Source organism: Elephantulus edwardii, unplaced genomic scaffold (assembly GCF_000299155.1).
Source record: "Elephantulus edwardii isolate Elephantulus edwardi_28Jun2011 unplaced genomic scaffold, EleEdw1.0 scaffold00055, whole genome shotgun sequence".
NCBI lineage: Eukaryota > Metazoa > Chordata > Mammalia > Macroscelidea > Macroscelididae > Elephantulus > Elephantulus edwardii.
Genome location: NW_006399805.1, coordinates 11,378,962 through 11,398,730, shown reverse-complemented (window position 1 = coordinate 11,398,730; position 19,769 = coordinate 11,378,962). Strand labels below are relative to the sequence as shown.

Genomic DNA, 19,769 nt, shown 5'->3' with positions numbered 1-19,769 from the left:
TGAAAAACAAACAACGAAATCCACATTCAGGAAGCTCAGCGAACACCAGACCAGACCCAAAAAGGAAAACATCAAGACATATCATAGTTAAATTCACTGAAAAGAAATAAAAGATAAGGATAATATACTGAAAGCAGCACAAGAAAAACTGAAAGTCACCTACAAAGGAAAAGCAATTAGATTATGTACTGATTTTCAGTAGAAACCATGTGAGCAAGAAGACAATGAGACAACATATACAAAAAGCTAAAAAAACCCAATTGCCACCCAAGGATCCAGTACCCAGAAAAGCTTTCCATCAAATATGGAGGAGAAATCACATCCTTTGCAGAAAAAAAGAAACTTGAGAAGTTTGTGAAAACAAGACCAATGTGCATTGTCAATAAAGCACAGGTAAACATCTTTCTGGCATTCCCTGCTTCAGTGAAAATCCACCTGACATCAGCAATAACAATTCTCATTCAATAGCCTCGTCTGAATTCACCGAAATCCAGCGGAATACATATTCTACAGTTATTTTTGTCAAGTGCCGGTGAGTCTACCATGAGTCCTGGTGACCCACATGCCATTCTCATTTTCTCTGATTTATATTAGTTCAATCACTATGTCAATCATCTTGTAGAGGGCCTTCCTCTCTTTCCCTGATCCTCCGTCTTTCCAAGCATAATATCTTTTTCCAAGAACTTGACCCTCCCAACAATATACTTAAAGTATGTAAGAAAAAATTTCACCATTCTTGCTTCTAAGGAGCAGCCTGGTTGCACTTTCTCCAAGACATATCTGTTTGTTTGTTTGTTTGTTTAGCACTCTGTGGGATATTTAGGCCTCTTGTACATACCACAACTCAAAGGCATTGATTTTTTTTCTGTCATCCCTATTCAATGTCCAACATTTCAGGTAACTGAAATGATCATAAATTGAATCAAATGCACCTTAGTCTTTAAGTTGACATCATTACTCTTTAGCACTATGGCGAAGTCCTTGACAACAGAGTTTAGCGATGTGATACATCTTGATTTCTTAACTACTGGCACCAAGAGTTTTCACTGTGGATATAAGCAAGATGAAATTGTTGCCAATTTCAAACTTCTCTCCACCTATCATGATATTGTCTATTGGCGAGGATAAAATCTAGTACAATAGCACTTAAAATTGTTCTATCCTGAGCCAGTCTCACAGCCTCCAAGACACCTACCCCTATTATCCCAGTTATGGTGTCAATCCATTGCATCCAAGGTCGTCTTCTACTGCACTGTCCCTCTACCCTTCCAAGCATGATGTCTTTCTCTAAGGACTGGTCTCTCCTGGCAACATGCCCAAAGGAGGTGAGACGGAGCTTCAAAATCCTTGCCTTCAAGGAGCAACTTGGTTTCACCTTCTCCATAACAGACCTGTTTGTTCTCTTGGCAGTCCATGGTATATATGATACTCTTCTCTAGTATCACAACCCAAAGGCATTGATTCTTCTTCTATCATCCTCAGTTATCTTAGTTATTGCCCAGCACTCTGGTGCAGAGCAAGTAACTGAGAAGACTACGGCCTCTACCAGGAGCACCTTAGTCTCTGGACTGACATTTCCCTAATGCAATTTGTCTTTTGATTTTCTGACTGCTGGTGCCAAGACTGTGGATTGTGGAGCTGAGCAAGCTGAAATTGTTAACAACTTCAATCGTTTCTCCATCTATCTCGGTGCTGCCCATTGGCCCAGTGGTGAGAATCTTTGTCTTCTTGATGTGCTCCAGTCCACTGCAGACTACAGTCCTTGAACTTCTGCAGCAAATGCTTCAGGTCCTCCCCAGTTTCAGCACATAAGGTCATATCATCTGCATAATGCAGATTGTTTATGAGTCTTACTCAGATTCTGATGCCACATTCCTCAAATGCACTGTGAGATTACTGTCAAAGTTCCCTCCTTTAAATGGCTTGGACAGTGTCATCGACATTACTCACCAGGCAATCCTTTATTTGTACCTTTATCATCTGCATATCACCCTTGTGCACTGTCAGCACAAAAGTTAAATTGTCGTTAATACACTATCATAACAGGATAAGAAATTTACTTATTCTCCACAAATTTGGAGAAACTCTTACAATCTGTTCCGACCAGTGGTTCCTTATCTCTGACCACTTGGGAAACCAGTAGTAATACAATTTTTCAAAAGGATGAGGTATCAAGGCAACTAATTATAACTTACAGCAGAATGAAAAAAATTATGAAATTACTGTCATATAATCAAATAGCAAGCCTTGGTAATATGGTAACTGAACACGCACATGCTAATCAACCAAAGACACTGCCAAGAATTGTTAAGAAGACATCTTGGAAAATTGGGATTTTACCTGGAGGTTATGATCATATGTGACATTAGGAGAAGCCTGAACTGGGACACTATTCTGCTTCACTATAACGTTGGCAGGTTCCTCTGTTCCAAAGATTTTAATCTCCTTAAATGTTAAATTATTGAGGTCAGTGTAGCCTGACTGCAAAACCTTCACATCCAGTCGGTTCTGCAAAGCAAACAAACAAAACACAAATTCAAATCAACCAAATACTCATTTTAAACCAGATGCCTTGCTGGTCATCCACAATCCACTGCATACTGGATGTTCAGTTACCAGCATTCAAGTCAGTCCTTATCCATTACAGACCAGATGCCAATTACAAATTCTCTGGTCACTGAAACTTGAGATTATCGGTCCTAGAGCAGACACTCCACATCCTCTGAATGCTTCCTAGCTTTCTCTACCAGTGTGTGCCCAAGGATAAAATACACCTTATGAGATCTTTAACAATAACTTCAAAACTCAGTGTACACGTTCTTAAACACACACATGAAGGCAATACACCCCAAACACTGCATTTCAAAGCATTAACTGTTGGATTGCATCCGTATCAGATAACCAACATAGATGGTTTCATTCTTGGGAGGTTTCTTTTTTCATTTACTTTACTCATTTTAATGAACATTAACAGAGCTTTTGGATTTCCATTCATTCATTGTTGCATTGCTCTCCCTGTTTCAATTATTAGGAGTTCTATAAAAAACTGAAGTTGATGCACCTGCCTGCAGAAACGTCTATCACGTCACAAATGTAATCACTCACACCAACTCCATGATGAGCTAATGCTCAGGTGAAAGTACACACATCATCTTCATGCCTGAGTGATACTCACCTGTGAGACAGAAAACTCACAGAAGAGATAGTTGTTGTTGACCACAGTGTCTGAAAGCAGAGGAAGACCAGTCAGAGTCTGCTGAAGGCACAAGGATGTATTAACCACTCCCCTAAAAGCACGCTGAGAATGACAGCATTACAGCCAAAGTCTCCAAAGAAAGGACACTCTTTCCCCCTTCCCTTTCTACCTTAACCTTGAAATAACTTCCTTCTACAAGCTTCTGCTTCAAACATATGTTTTCTAAGCTTGAGATACAAAATTTGCTGGTGAGGTAGATCTAGAAAAACACAGTAAAAACCAGAACTAAATGAGTATTGTCTGGTCAAGTGGAGGGTATGTGACAACAAGAAATACATCCAAAGAGAATGACAGACAGAATGACCACATTAATGGATCCGAAAATCACAGTGACTATGAAGATAGTAAGGGGCTGGGGAACATTTCGCACCGTGGTCCCTAAGGTCACTCTGAGTTAGAGGGGACTGAGCAGCATCTAATGATATCAACAACAGATGGAGGGCCACTATTGGATACATCCTCATCACCTCGTTAGAAATTACATCTTCCATATCAATTCATAAGTGCATCCAGAGAAATGTGCACACTGAATAACAGGTATATTCCTGCCAACAATTTCTTTCAAATGTTTCTAGATACACTATTTTATTTCTTGTGGAAGGTGGAGATATAAGAGTTAGAGATGAGTTTTTCTTCCATCCATGGTTCCAGAAAGGGGTAATGACGATGTACCAGGTTGAAAGTAGAAGTAAAGATAAGCTAAATAACTGAACTCTTAAAACTTTATAACATAAAAGTTCATCCTGGAGAAAGTGAAACCAGGCTGCTCCTTGGAGGCAAGGATTCTGAGGCTTGGTCTGACATGCTTTGTTTATGTTGTAAGGAGGGACCAGTCCTTGGAGAGGGACATCATGCTGGGGAGGGTGGAGGGACAGCACAAGAGAGAAAGATCTTCTATGAGGTGGATTGATTCAGTGACTGGGGTAATGGGGGTGGGTGTGTTAGGGACAATAAGGTTGGCATAGGATAGAGCAGGGTTCAGGGCTATTCTACAAATGGTCGCTATGAGTTGCAAGCGACTCAATGGCACATAGCAACAACAACATAAAGTGAAAATAACATCAGAATTATGTGGAGAATCTCAAAGTGGAAGAGCTTCCCATTGGGTATAAAATGACAGCTCTGGCAGTAATAATGGCTTAAAAGTTAGGCTGCAAACGGAAAGGTCAATGGTTTGAACACAGCAGCTGGGAGAAGACAAGGCAATGTGCTCGTGTAAAGACACCAGCTAGGAAACTCCACAGAGCACTCCTTCTCTGTCCAACAAGCTTATTGTGAGTCAGAATTAATGCCACAGTAGTGGGTTTAGATTGCTGGTTTACTGTATCCTCTACCAGTACACCTGGGCAGTACAATCCAAACCTCAGCTGATGACCCGCAGGGGTGAAGGACCCTGGACCAAAGCTGCACATACAGCAGCATCAGGATGCAGGGCTCACCTCTGCTGTCTCCATCATCCCAGAAGAGTTCCCCTTTGGCTTCTTTGTTCTCATCCAGGGCAATGATAAGACCCAGAGGGTTCTGGCGACTGTGGGAAACCAGAATTATGTCAGACAGTAAGAAATGCGACTCCGAGACCATTGCTATATGAGCTGTGCCCATCAACTTTCAGGTGAGAGAAGCTACTGGCAAAAGATGGGCCTGCTTTTCTCTAGGCTTGAAGGCAAACATCAGTGGGGGCATCTCTCTCTGGTATCAGGGCTGTCAGTGGAGACAGACAGCCTGAAATATTGGCAATACCACAAAACAAAACCAATAGCCCTGATCTAGGTAGGAACCAAGAATCTGAGCACCAGCATCGATGTAATAACATCAACGAGAGCGTCTGAGAATACTGAGAAGACATTATTAGGGGAAAACCAGATAATAGCTGGTCAGGCCTCCTTGTGTTAGAAATGCTAGTGGGGGGAGGGGCTCCAGTGGCGCAGTGGGTTAAGTGTGGGGCTGCTAAGGAGATGTCCGTGGTCTGGGTGTACTAGCTCAGCTCCAGGAGAAAGAAGAGACATTCTCCTCCTGTAAAGATGTGTAGCCTTGGACGTTCAACAGGGCACTTCTACCCTGCCCAGCACGGGTATGAAGGTCACACAGCTCTCCGCACTGATCTCCTATAATGGTTTGCATTTGGAATATCTCTTTTAACCCTCTCCTCTTATGTGCTTGGATCTTAAAAATTGCTAATAATTGTTCAAAGGGTGAGAAAGTTGTAAAAGAAAAGGAGAAGGCAATAAAAGAGAAAAGGAAAAGAGAAGAGAAAACGAAAGGGGAGGGGAGGAGAAGAGAAGGGGAGGGGAGGGGAGGGGAGGAAGAGGGGAGGGAAGGAAAAGAACAAGAACAAGGGAATGGAAGCCAGGGAACACTCCTAATAACTCACCATGAGGCTGTGCCTGGGAGTGTGGGTGTTGGGGCGTCAAAGCGACTGGGGGTTCAGCCCACCCTCCTCACTTCAGAGTGTGTGTGTCAGGGGATTGCAGAGAGGGGCCTAGTCCAGCCCGTCCTCACCTCAGGTGGGTGTTCTGCGCAGGCTCCTGCAAGGGCAGGATGTAGCCCCCACGGACGTGGAGATTGATGTGGTCCAGAGGGGCAGACAGAGTCTTCCATTCTCCACTACTGTTAGTGTACGCACCCTGTGGGCCAGAGGAAGGTCAGAGGTGACGAGGGAGAGCACACCCCACACTCACACACATATTTGCACATGTGTCCTAATGCCCTCCAGCGCACTCCAGCAACCCCACACTCACCCAGGGGTCGGGAAAGCCCCTCCTTGTCCAACATGTTGGGAGGAATCCTTGCTTTCAGGCACTTTTGTAAAACCTTAGTCTGAGGTCGTAGAATGGGTCACTCCCACTCCCATGCACATGCCTGTCTATGACCCTCAGTATTTCTAGAGAAGACTGGGCCACCCTAAGCATTCTCACTAGTCCTGTACACCCCTGAATGACCTTTACACTTCTTCACATAAACCAAGTGCCCGCTCTACCCCCATCACCCTCACCACATCCCTTCACTCCCACCAACCGAGCCAACAACGTCACCACTCCACAGAGCATGGGCACATCTGCTAACATAGACTATGCATTCTTATCTTTAACAAACCAGCCTTGACAGCTAATGTCTTGCCCTACGTGGTGGGAGAGTACTCCCTAACCCCAGCGTAACCCCTCTATATCTAAGGGGCCCTACGTCCACTTTACATCACAGGTGCAAGGCTCCTTCATGGGGAACCACGAAGGGGTGAGAAAGCTGGGTCTGCAAGGGGAACGATATTCCCTCAGGGATAAAGACACTCTCCCAAGGGGGAAAGTTATTCCTCCAAGGGAATTAATGCTTCCCCAAGGGTAAAGACACTTCCCCAGGAGGAAAGACGCTCCCTCCAGAGTAAAGATGCTCCCCCTCCCACCCGGGGAAAGACACTCCGTCAAGGGGAAAGACAGTCTCCCAAGGCCAACCACCAAGTGGGTCAGGAGCCAGGACATGGCCTGAGGTCTGCTCTTGGCGCTCAGCCCCGCTTCCAGGTGGTAGAAACAAGCAGAAAACAACGTACCGTGTAGTAATCATACCAGTGGGCTGCAGGGAAATACGCTGTGACGTCCCTGGCGTTCTGAAAGGAAACACAAAGCAGGTGAGGCCGCAGCTGAGTCTTCACGGCTAAGGAGACCAACAAGCTGCAAAGAAAGAGGGTTAAAACACCAGCTCTTCTCATGGATCATGGACCGACTCCTTTTTCTTGGGAAGACAGTAACGTGGTATGCTCGCCTTCCCTTCCCCCCTCTCCAGTAGGAATTTGCCTCCTCAAAACTAATGGTTCCATCAAAGCCCTCTGGGATCCAGGACTCAAGAAAAGGAAACCAGCACTGCTCCGTCAGTGACCCAGGCTCTAAAGAGCTGGGCAGAGGTCAGTCTGGCAGAGGATGCTGCGTGGGTAATGGTATCCATAATTCAGAAAATATAAAGATGCCACCAAGATTCGGAGTGGAGGCAGTCAGTCACATAATCAAAGTCTAATAATCAACGAAGGAAGTGAAGAAATAGCTTTTACTTTGTGAGAATTTGGCAAGAAGGAGAGAGAAGTCATAGGAAGCAAAACCAAGGTTTGCTTACTGCTGGGAGTGGTGGTTCTGAGGATTTTTTTTCCTCTTAATCTAAAAAATGTTTTTATTTTTATACAAAACTAGAGCATATTCACTAACGTGTCAGTTAAAAACCAACTTCAATAAATGAAAAAAATGCAAAACTACAAATTGCACAATATAAAGGAAATAATATTTATATGTCCACGTATGTCCTTACAACAACAAATCTACATACATTTTAATGACTGAGAACAAGGACTGATGAAAATTTGTGCATTGATTTTTCAGTCTAGTGTCAATGCATCTCTACCAATAAGCATTATATAATCAAATTAATTCTTAAACAAGAGAGTAAACTACTAGAGTGATACACTAACAATCCTAAGAGGTTAAATACTTAGTGCTATAAATATATCAAATGAAAAAGAAATAAAACATTTAAGAATCCACCTTTTAAAGAGTGTTTTGTTTTGTTTTGTTTTGTTTTGTTTCACAGACTAGAAAAGGTTGAGATGAAGATATTTCTGCACCTGTCAGGCCCTATGCTCTTATTCCAGTAAATGGAGAGAGGACTGTGTCTTTGAAGACAGCATCAGTTTATTTCTCCAGAATTATCCTACGAATTATAACAAGTGTGGGGACTTTAACGATGAGTGAGCTGTGGCTCAGAACACATGAGAGACAACCTCCACCCCCAGGAGAGGAAGAGGCAGAGATCAAATAAGGAAGTTCCTGCAGTGGCTTCTGAGAAGCCCCTTCTCCTGAGCATCCTGTCCACCCCCTCCTACCGGGACCCATCGTTCTTCCAAGCTTCTACTCACAGGCTCCAGGACAGGGCTGACCAGAAAGGCAGGACCCAGCAGGAACTGACCATCCACATCCCAGGTCACACGGTCTGACACAAACCTAGAAGGGAAACCAAGGCCCCACAGTCAGGCTCCCATCATGCCAAGGTCCAAGTCCTGGAGAAACTGCCAGAGCTCAAGGTCCATCCAGAAATTCCTTTTCATTTTACGTTCCATCTTCTCTTTCTCTAGGTCCAGCTTAGTCAGGCAGAGGCAGCCTCACTTTCTTCATGTCTATTATAGGTTGAACTGTGTCCCCAAAATTGACATCCTGCCATCTTGACCCGACCCCGTACCTGTGAGCTGGCCTTATTTGGAAATGGAATCTGTACCTATGTGAGTAAGTCTACATGACGTCATCTGGAGTTGATAGGTTCATCTTCAAATCTGTCTTAAAAGAAGTGTAACCAGAGAAAAAAGAACAGGGAGACTGTTTCACATACTGTGAGCATATTGTCAGAAGGGGCCAGTCCTAGCAAAAGGACATCATGTAGAGGGTGAGCAGAGGAGAGGAAGACTGTCAGGGAGGTGGAATAAGACAGGAGGGGCCAGTCCTTGCAAAAGGACGTCATGCAGAGGGTGAGCAGAGGAGAGGGAGACCCTCAGAGAGGTAGAATAAGACAGGAGGGGCCAGTCCTTACAAAAGCACAGCATATAGAGGGTGAGCAGAGGAGAGGAAGACCCTCAGAGAGGTGGAATAATACAGTGACCAGCACAATGGCCTTAAGCACAGCAAGCTTCTGAGGATGGTCATTCTGCAGACCATAGTGTTGCTATGAGACTGAGTTCATTTTATGGCACCTAACAACAAAAAGCCCATCTGGTGGGGTCTTTATAGAAGAAGAGATCCACAGAGACTAGGAGCTATGTGAACAGAGAGGCAAGAGTAGACACGATCTTAAGCCAAAAGCCACAAAGAAATGCTGGTCAACACCAGAAGCTCAGAGAGGCAAGAAACTGATCCTCTCTCAAGGCATCAGAAGAAATCAACATGACACTCTGACTTTGACCTCCTGCCTCCAAAGCTATGAGGCAATAATGCATTTGCTTGCTTTCTTTTACGTCACTAGATCGTGGTACTTTGTTACTGCAGTCCTAAGAAACTAACACTGTGGTGCTGGATTTAAACAGACATGTCTTGTTTACAAAACACCTGCCTCTCATCCAGGTCAGGTATTAAAGTGAGAGGTGGTCTTCCTCCATCAACTCCTGCAGTGACCCAGCGTTCTTACATCGCTGACCCGAGCTCCGGTTGGACTACATCCACATCAGCAAACTACTCCAGAGAATAAATGAACATTTGCATGCTGAATTAGAAAGAAATTATTCTGTGTCATTACGGAGGAAATGGTTTGCCCTCAACAACCTTTTACCAAGAACCTGTGTCATGAACAGTACTGTTAAAAGAGCAATATTAAATGGTCCATGCCCCCAAAGGTGGATGGCAAAATACAATTCAAGATGTTAATGGAATTATAAAGATTTTTTTTCTTCTTAATTTGTCACAATATGGATGGACAGCCATGGGTCTTTGGGACCAGATAGAAAGAAGGGTTATCACGTCTTCGGGACCATGCAGAATGGATTTTTGATGTATTATCACAGAATAAGTTATTCATGGATTATTAGAACCATATGTAATGGATTACTCATGAGTCATCCAGGAATAAAATGTATTTTCTGCAGAGTACTGAGGACACGTGGAATGGACTGTCCACGGGTGGTCAGGATAGTGCAGAATGCAATACCCACAGGCCGCCAAGATCAAATTCTCAATGGACAATTAACAAGGATGACAATTCATAGGGATGACAGAAGAATTGATTCCTTTGAGGTGTGATGTTGGAGGAGAGAGCTGAATAGCCAGCCCATGGACTGCCAAAAGACCGAGCAAATATGTCCTGGAGAGGGTGCAGCCGGAGTGCTCTTTGGAGGCAAGGGTGATGAGGCTTCACCTCACGTACTTTAAGCATTGCTAAGAGGGGCTATTACTTGGCGAGGGAGATGATGCTTGGAAAGGTGGAGGGTGGACGAAGAAGAACAAGACCCTCAACCAGGTGGACTGACACGGTGACCACCACAGTGGGTTCTAGTGTGTCAGGAAGTGTGAAGATGGCACAGGACAGGACAGGGTTCAGACCTGTTGTTCACTGTGGGTCATACTTGACTCAACAGCACTGAACAACAACATGGGCCATCAACAGCGTATAGAACAGGTTATATATGGCTTATCAGAATATACTGAAGTAGACGTCCAGGGGCCACTGGAACCATACTGAATGATTATTCATGGGACACCAAGGTCATAAAGGTTGAATTATCCAGAAGTTATTGGATCACATGGAATGAATTACACATCAGTCACTGGGACTCGGTGGTCCACTCACTCGTGGAGAAGGGGCCGGACCACGGTGCTGCCCTCCGCGTGGGCCTGGTGCATCAGCGTGTAGAGGTAGGGCAGCAGGGTGTATCTTGTTTGCAGGACGCTCCTGGAGATGTCCTCAAACGTGGAGTTCCAGGACACTGGGTCTTGTCTCTAAAGGAGAAAGAAGAGTACTCCGAGTTTGCCCGGAGGAGCAAGAAACTCCAAAGAAAAGCACTAAAAACAAGTTGTTTGTTGTTGTTGTTGTCAACAAGTGCTGTTGAGTCGTAGAAGACTCATAGCGACCCTATGAAACAAAAGATCTGAACACTTTTATAACTTTCATCGTTTCTCCAAGTTCATAGTTTCTGGAGGCAAGCTATTTCGGAAATAGCTGCCACTCCTGCTTCCAAGCGTAAACAAGTACCAAACAAGATTGTTGTTGTGGTTGATTGCCACCAAGTTAAGCACGACTCATAACGACCCTATGAATAAAATACCTGAAGTGTTTTTGTAACTATTGTCATTTCTCAAAGTTCATAAAGTTTCCGGAAGCATGTTGTTCAGGAAGTGGATGCCACTCCTGCTTTCAACCAAACAAACAAGATTCTACAAGCTAAACTAGAAATTATTGTGATGATGTTCAGAAAACATCCTTTGTTCCTTTTGTGGTTTTGGTTTTTTTTAACTAATCAGATGTTCTTTATTTACACTGAGAAAAAATAAACAAAATAACATTAAAATGTATCAGGAGACATGCTAAACAAGACTCTGGTAATTCCTTCCAACCAAGTCCTTAAGATGGACATGATAAATACTATTTCTTGCTCTAGTCAGAAGAGTGAATTAAATTTCTGAGAAAATCTGTAAATAATGTTCTGCTATCTCTCTATTCCTTTAACCTATCTCATTAAGTCTGACAACAGTTAACATCTAATTTTTTCTTTGATTCAGAGAACATTCTTAAAGTCCTAGAAGGGGGTCACTGAAGTCTTTCCAGTTGATAGCATTTCCAAGAAAGACATTCTTCATCGGATCTGTTTGGAATAATAAGTTTAAATAGAAAGATGAACTTATGAAACACTAGGAATATGGCTGGTGGAGGCTTTGTGACAAGAGATGCTGAGGACTTCCCTAAGGAGAGTTCAATCACCGTGGTTCAATAGTGGACGCTGACTGAAGTGACAAGAGGTACACGTGAGCATCATACCCTGGTCCCAATGGTGTTGTGGTTCCTGGAGAAGGGGTAGAAGGCCCCCAGCTGCATCCAGCGGGCGCACAGCTCATAATTCGTGTCTTGAAAGAAGCCGCAGATGTCTGCCCCCGTCTACAGCAAGATGGAATAACAAGAGACTGTCAGGATTCTGGAAGATGCTGTCCATGCCCGGGGACCAGGTGTGACCCAAGGGGAACTTACATAGGAGATGCCAAAGAGACTGAACTCCATCATGCCTGCAAGAGAGCCAGTGCCCATCAGAGGGGCAGCCGGGGCACCCAACCCTCAGCCCTCCTCAGGAGTCTGTCAGGGCGCACCCTCTGCCCGCACGCCCTGGGAACAGGCCTCTCACCAATGATGGACTTCTTCAGCTGGTCCCACGCAGCGGTGTTGTCTCCCAGCCAGTGGCCTCCCCAGCGGCCAGAGGAGGGGAAGGTGGAGCGAGTGATGACGATGCCTCTTTGCCCCGTCACCTCCTGCACAGCTCTGGGTGGAGATGAGGGAGAGATGAGCAAAGATGAAGGGACAGAGACAAAGCTTTCCTCCAGAGAACTCTTGACTACAAACAAGATGCTTCATGCCTGATCAGTGAAGAGCCTGGCATTTGCAGCCTCAATGTGGCTCCAACAACTTCCCCAGGAGACTACAGAGATCCTAACAGCTCAGAATGCTTTGACCCAATGCCCCGCAGATAGCATTACCATTTGGGAGAGCCTGGGTAACACAGGAGTCTGCAATTGACAGCTAAGTCAAAAGCTGACAGGTCTAACCACTAGGCTGTTACTCGAAGGTGAAGTCTAGTTGGTCTACTTTCGCCAAGGACCCTCAAGGGGACAGTTATACTTGGGATCATAGGGGTCTGTTGTGAGTCAGAATCAACTTGAGGGCAGATCGCAGATACTAGAACTCAGCACCCTCCCCAAAACGGTGCACGTGGCCTCTAACCCCACTGCTTGTTGTACCCACACTGACTTAGTTTTATGAATTTGAAGAACGAGAAGTGGGTTCCTTCAAAGGATTTTTCCTTGGATATTGGCCATTATCCTTGCCTGACTTTCCAAAATGGAAGTGAGTTAATTCAGGAGAAAATCAATCGGCTATAAAATAGGAAGGATCAGAGGAAAGAGAATACCAATAGCAATGGTCCACTTCCAAAAGAAAACTCGGCCCTGAAGCTGCAGCCGCCCCGTCACACCATCGTGTGGTGGTGACATACGGGGAGGGTGTCTCCTGTCCACCACCGCAGTCAGCTCTCACTGGCCAGGAGGCAAGCTGAGGCCTCTGTGACGGGATGTGAGGCCCTGGTTACAGAAGAGCCAGGCTCCCCACCCTCTGCTTGTCACTGTTAGCCTACCGCATTTTATTGCATTCTCTTTATCACCTTGGGTAGATGTTGTATCTTTAACAAATTGAGGGTTTGCAGCCACTGTGTGTTAAGTCAGTCTACCAGTGCCGTTCTTACGACTGTGTGTACTCAATTCCTGCCTCTAGTTCCATTTTGGCCTTTTGTGTAGTTTTTCAGTCTCTTTCATCACATCTCTGCATGCTTAGCATGTGGTTGTTAGGTGCTGTCAAGTTGAGTGTGACCCTATGAATAACAGATCTGAACCCTGCTCTATCATGAGCCATCCTCACACTTCCTGACACCCCACAGCCCATTGCAGCAGTCACTGTGTCAATCCACCTGGTTGAGGGACTTTCTCTCCTTTGCTGTCCTTCCGCCTTTCCAAGCACGATGTCCCTCCCCAAGGAATAGCCTCTCCTAGCACCATGCTCAAAGGATGTGAGATGAAGCTTTGCTTCCGAGGAGCACTCTGGCTGCACCTTCTCCAAGACATGCCTGTTTGTTCTTTTGGCCGTCTACATTCAGTGCTCTTCTCCAACACCACAGCTCAAAGGTGTCAATTCTTCTGTCATCCTTATGCACTGTCCTGCTCTCAGATGCACAGCAAGTGATCAGAAAGACCATGGCCTGAATCAGACACACCTTAGTCCTCAAACTGACATCACTGTTCCTCAACAATTTGGAGAGGTCTCTGACTGCAGACTTTCCCATTGCAATACATCTCCAGACCTCATAACTGGTGCCAAGGGTGTGACTGTGGATCTAAGTAAGCCTAAGCTGCTGACAGTTTCAATCTTCTCTTTATCGATCATGATGTTGCCTATCGTTCCAGTGGTAAGAATTTTTGCTTTCTTGACATTGAGATGCAATTCATACTGAAGGCTGTATTCTTTGATCTTCTGAAATTACGACTGATCTTACCACATTTCCTAGACTACAGGGGTACCCTGCACTTATAATCCCTGAGAGCTAACACTGGGTGGCTCGCCCTGCTGCGATATTGTCTTAACGGCAGTGTCTGGGACCAAGCCAGCAGTACCTCTGAGATGTGCCTGTAAATGATGTCTACTATGTGACCATTGTTGTAAAACTCTTCTCAGTCATTGGACAGGGTGAGAGCGCAGCCTCCCTGACTGCCCCCTCGCTGCGAGCTGGCCATGAGGCGCGTGGACTCACTCGTAGGTGGGCCTGGTCTGCGCCCAGCCGTACAGGTTGTGCACGTCGTAGTGACGCACCACCGAGCCGTCCGCCAGCACCTGCTGGCTCTCCATGCACAGGGTCTTGCTGCTCAGGCCTCTGTCCCTGGCCTCCAGAGCTGAGGGGAGAGGAGAGGACGTGAAAGCCACCGAGCCTGCCTTATCCCAGAATCTCCTCCCAGGACCTGGACAGAGCTCTCACCAGCTACCACAGGACCCGAGGGGCTTGGACCCCACATTCTCCTGCATGGCCCTCCAGAAGTCCAGGACCCAGAGAAGAGTCTACATGCAAGACACTCATGGGACTGCATCCTGGTCTTAACTTTCGACACGAAATCATGTCACAAGGTCCTGGACTAACTCTGGGACGAATATATCACTATCCTGTCACAGCTTAGGACACTGAGGTCTGGAGACTTTGAGCATTTTGTTGAGACAACACAGATCACAGGCTATCTAGGAACAAAGGGGCTGGGCAGTTGAGGGGTACGTGTGTGTCTGCTAACTGATAGTTAACTGATAGGCAGTGCACACCCATCAACTGCTTCTTGGGACAAGGTGGAGGCCACCTGCTTCTATGAATATTCCAGCCCTGGAGACGAGACAGGGCCATTCTGCTGCGTCCTGCAGGGTGACTGCAGGTCAGGATCGAGTTGATGGTAGTCATCTACGGGACCATAACATCCACGTCCAGGGACCTGATGACCAGGGGAAACCTAGCTATTCTGCCCATCTGTAACCCGTGCCCTCCGGTGAGGCCTCTGACAGGTGAGAGCTCTGGCTGGAGCCTGCTCTGGCCACGCTACTATGACCCAGTCCTTTCAGTCAGACTCTGGAAATTCACCCGTCTCCCCAGCGGTGCACATGCACCAGGCGGCAGAGCGCTGATGGGGTCTTTGACGCCGGGCCCAATAAAATGCTGCAGCAGTGAGGACACACCAATAAGTTGGGGTACACCCAGCCCTTTGGGATAACATCAGGGTCACTTTTCCCATGGCCGTGCTGGGCAGTGGAGCGCTGGGTCCTCACCTGGCATGTAGGGAGGGTGGTTGAGGGTGGAGTTCCTGCAGCCTGGGGGGACAGCCCCGTTGACAAAGCTCGAGGGCTCGTTCATGTCCTGAAGTGCAAACACAGAGGGAGACTGTTTTCAGAGGGGCCTGTCCAGAGACAGGACACAGAGGACAGTGTGCTCACCGTCCAGCAGTCACGGCAGCCACCAGCCTGGGGGATCACTGGCCTGACACCACTGTGACAAAGGCTCACTAGCCGGATGCAGTGGCTGGGGCGGGGGAGGGAGGGGGAAGGCATCTGCAGCAAGAGAGCTGTAGTCACCACACAGGAGGGGGTGTCATGGGCGGCTCAGAGCTGCTCACCTTCCTACTAGAGGACAATGATTATCCCCTTGACCAAAGGTCAGGAGCACATATGCTTCACCAGAGACATGCAAAGATACACACAGAGAGGCAACCTCCACGTAGATGTACATGGACACACACCACACACAGATACACACAGACAGGCAATATCCAGATGTATGCACAGGCAAAGTTCACCCTGATGCACACACACTTACACAGGGATACACACAGATAGGCGACATCCATGTAGATGCCTTTGTGCGCGCACACACCCCCACAGACACCACACAGGTCCATAAAGATACATAAAAGTTCATACACACATCTCTGCTACACACATGATGTTCTCTCTATAAATACAGGTCATAACATCACACACACGTGTGCCATATACACACAGAAGCAGAGAACATAAATGAAGGAATGGTCAACCACATGGCTGTGGTTGTGGTTATTGTTATTGATGTGGACCATCAAGTCAGAACCGACCCACAGCTGACCCGCCAGCAGGCGTTCAGAGGCGGTTGACCACACGGAGGAAGACTGCTCATCTTTCTCCCACAGAGCACCTGGTGGGCTCGAACTTCAGGCCTTTGCGATTGCAGCAGTTTTTTGACCCTAGGCCACTGGAGCTCCCTTCATGTTACGTGTGTGTGTGTGTGTGTGCGCGCGCACATATGTATGTCACCCACACCCCATATACACACACACTAGATCTTATCGCACATATACTTACACAAAAACTCCACAACCTTCTACGTACACACAGACCCCACAAAAACTCCCCTCAGACACAACTTTCACATACAGCCCAAAGACACAGCATAGGTGTAGACAACATAATCCACAGACAGACAACACCAGACCCAGACACAACTCTTCACACACACTTACAGGACAAGGCGTCACAAAGACACATACATCACATACTCCATGCAAAGGGACAGGCCTACCTAACAGATGGGCACACACCCCTCACACACACACACCTCACACATGCACCCACAGACACCCTTCAGCACGAGCGCGCGTGCGCGCACACACACACTTACAATCCACATGCCGTCGAACTTCAGGCTCTTGCTCGCGTTCTCCGGGTGGTTGTACATTTCTCTCAACTCCCTCTTCCACCACGTGACAGTGGAATTTCGGAAAAAGTCTGGAAAGGCCACGTGGGCGCGGTACAGCTGTAAAACAGGAATCAAGTTCCTCCGTCCACACGAGCCTCCAGAGAACAAGCAGGGTGACCGAGAGCGCAGGCTCTGCTACACCCTGAGCTGCGGGGCCAGGACAGAAGGCCAGTCAGCCTGCTCCTGACGGAGTGGACACTCGGTGCACACAGGGGACAGGCCAGTCCCACCGGGACACAGCTTTGGGAGCCCCCAGAATACTCCTTCTCTTGACTCTAACAGTCCACACCCCAAATCATCACCTCACAAACGAGATGCCCACCCCTTGGCTCCTGCCTGAAGCTCTGAGCGCTCTGCTCAAAGTGTCCGCCCTGGGTGGCCCTGATGGAGTGAGAAGTACCAGTGACCGAGCTTCCAGCACCACGGTGACATGCAGGCCACATGGTGACAGACTGACAGGGGTGGTAGGACGCCTCGGGCGTGTCAGTAAACAGGGGCATCTGAATTATGAAGTGATCTTCTGGATTTACAGGGGAAACAGTGCTGGGGAGGGGAGAGACAGCGAGGACTATGCCCCCCAGGGTCTTCCTTTCTCATGAAGTGACTAGGACGTGAGAGGGAACCTGGTCCTGGTAAAAGGCAAGACAGGATCAGAAGGAAGAGGATGGAAGGACACCAGGACACAGGGGTCCTGCTCACAGAGGAGGGTGCTGAGGGGAGCCGCAGAGCAGGAGCAGCCAGGGGCCGTTGTTGTCACGAGTGAGGCAGAAACCAGGAACCCACAGAGCCTCAGGTCACAGTGGGGTCTCCCCAGCTGGTGTTCTCAGCTGACAGGGGGCCACTCTGAGGGCCCCAAACCTACAGGGTTCTGCCTTCCCCACTGAGGAGGCCCTTTCTTAGCTCTGCAGGATTGTCCTACCCTCGTGTTCCTGGTCCTCCACCAGCAGTGTGGTCACCTGTCTAAGGTTACTGACCAGAACCCACCACATGCTCTCAAACACCATGTCCTTCCTTCCCCAGCTTGGGCTCTTCTCACATGTATACGCGTGTGCTTTTTAATTTCTGTGAATTCCTTGCATTTTGTGGTTGTGGTGTGGTCGCCCTGGACCTGCTACCCAGGCAGGAGTCATGGGTGACATACCACGTGATCATACACGCAAGAGACAAGACATGGACTCCCTGGATGGGTACAAGGGCCCCCTCCTGGCAACCTGACTGCACCCCACAGGTCTTTACCTCCACTTGGCTGTCCCAGTCTAGGGAGCTGTTGATAACAACACCAGGAAGATCAGGCCAGACCTGCAGGAGGAAAAGGGAAGAGACTATTGAAAAGGCTATGCACTCCATGATTCCTTTATTTCTCGTAGGAAACTATAAACCCCAGAGGTAATAATAACAGTTGGCTTTTCAAGGAGAGTCACATGGAGGAAAATGGGTCCCACAGCATATCTGCCTTCCTTAAAAAGTCCTTAATGATTAATGGAAATCGGAATTACAGGGAGGAAGTGGGATATGTGCATTACGTTGTGGCTACATTGTGGACTAGTGCTGTGGGGGGACTGTAGATTAATGAGAAAATAAAAATTAATTTGCTTTGGAAACTTTCATTCAAATCATATTAGAAAAGTGGAAAAGAAGTTTTTTGTAGGGAATAAAGTCCTTCACTGTTGGCCGGCAGATCTTATGGTGAGGAGCTTTTAAAGCATTAGAGCCTAAAGCAGAGTTTCTAAATCAATGTGCACGAGAGCAGGCTGGGATGGTGGGGACCACTGAGCCCTACCTTCCCCCAGACGATGTCCCCACTCGGGTCCTTGATGAAGACGTCCTCCGTCACTCCCCGGGTGAAGGCCGGGTAGGGTTGGGTCTCATTGCCAGAAATGGCGGGGTCCTGGAACCAAACGCAGGTCAGGTAGAGAAAGCACAGCCCGAGGAAGGACAGAGCAAAGGAGAACCTCTCATAGACAACCCCGTTTCCACCTGGACTGAGGACTTCTGGGAATTCCGAGAATGTTATGAATTTACTACCAGCTAAAACCCCATCATGGAAGATTTTCTTCCCGTAGACATTCAAAGATTCTCCCCAGGTAAAGATGGCCCATGTCGCATCAGTACATGTGTGACACACGCTCACAGAAGATTAACCAATAACAGACAATTCATATCTATTTCCTTTATATACGATCCACATGCACACGACATGCTAGGCAGAGATGTCACATGTCCCTCAAACTTCCTGAGTGGCCCACATGCTCACAGAGGACTCACCAGGATGAGAATGACCCGCATCCCGTCGTTCTTCATGCGTGTGATCAGATCGGGAAACCCAGCAAACTTGGGGCTGAGGGTGAAGTCCAGCTGCCGCTCCATGTAGTCAATGTCAGAGTACTGCACGTCCTGCAAGGGCACAAGGACACAGGTGGCCTGGGCTCCACGGAAGAGCAACTCTCCACGAGCTGATGGAGATTCCAGTTTCTCCTGAACTCGTTAACATTCGCTCTATCACTTGTTACCCATTGGGCCACTGGCCAGGCCATTACCTTGCAAACCCTCCAATGTGAAATAGGAGAATCCAAATAAGCAAGAAAAAAAGGGAGTTAGTGACTCTAGGGTAGGTCTGCCCCGGCGATAAGCTGGCCCGCCAGGTGAAGAGCACTTGCTAACTGACATGTGAGGAGACACTGGGTTACCTCATCCAGGACCCCACCCCTGTGTCACCAGGACCACACCCCTGTGTCACCAGGACCACACCCCTGTTTCACCAGGACCACACCCTTCTATCACCAGGACCACACCTCTGTATCACCAGGACCACATCCCTGTATCACCAGGACCCCACCCCTGTGTCACCAGGACCACACCCCTGTGTCACCAGGACCACACCCCTCTATCACCAGGACCACACCGCTGTATCACCAGGACCACATCCCTGTGTCACCAGGACCACACCCCTGTATCACCAGGACCCCACCCCTGTGTCACCAGGACCACACC

The 19,769-nt window shown here is 47.4% G+C and overlaps 1 protein-coding gene across 1 annotated transcript in view; it reads right to left on the bottom strand.

Moving 5' to 3' along the window:
* LOC102861179 (maltase-glucoamylase, intestinal-like) overlaps positions 1–19,769 on the bottom strand; it is a 113,403-nt gene that overhangs the window by 29,296 nt on the left and 64,338 nt on the right. The window contains exons 32-47 of the mRNA XM_006887236.1: positions 19,044–19,172; positions 18,559–18,666; positions 18,015–18,077; positions 16,701–16,835; positions 15,320–15,407; positions 14,271–14,409; positions 12,102–12,235; positions 11,951–11,985; positions 11,744–11,860; positions 10,559–10,707; positions 8,148–8,232; positions 6,798–6,854; positions 5,756–5,880; positions 4,696–4,784; positions 3,176–3,225; positions 2,341–2,508 (exon numbers count right to left, since the gene is read on the bottom strand). Coding sequence (XP_006887298.1) covers positions 2,341–2,508; positions 3,176–3,225; positions 4,696–4,784; positions 5,756–5,880; positions 6,798–6,854; positions 8,148–8,232; positions 10,559–10,707; positions 11,744–11,860; positions 11,951–11,985; positions 12,102–12,235; positions 14,271–14,409; positions 15,320–15,407; positions 16,701–16,835; positions 18,015–18,077; positions 18,559–18,666; positions 19,044–19,172 — 1,671 coding nt within the window. The remainder of the gene's footprint in view (positions 1–2,340; positions 2,509–3,175; positions 3,226–4,695; positions 4,785–5,755; positions 5,881–6,797; positions 6,855–8,147; positions 8,233–10,558; positions 10,708–11,743; positions 11,861–11,950; positions 11,986–12,101; positions 12,236–14,270; positions 14,410–15,319; positions 15,408–16,700; positions 16,836–18,014; positions 18,078–18,558; positions 18,667–19,043; positions 19,173–19,769) is intronic.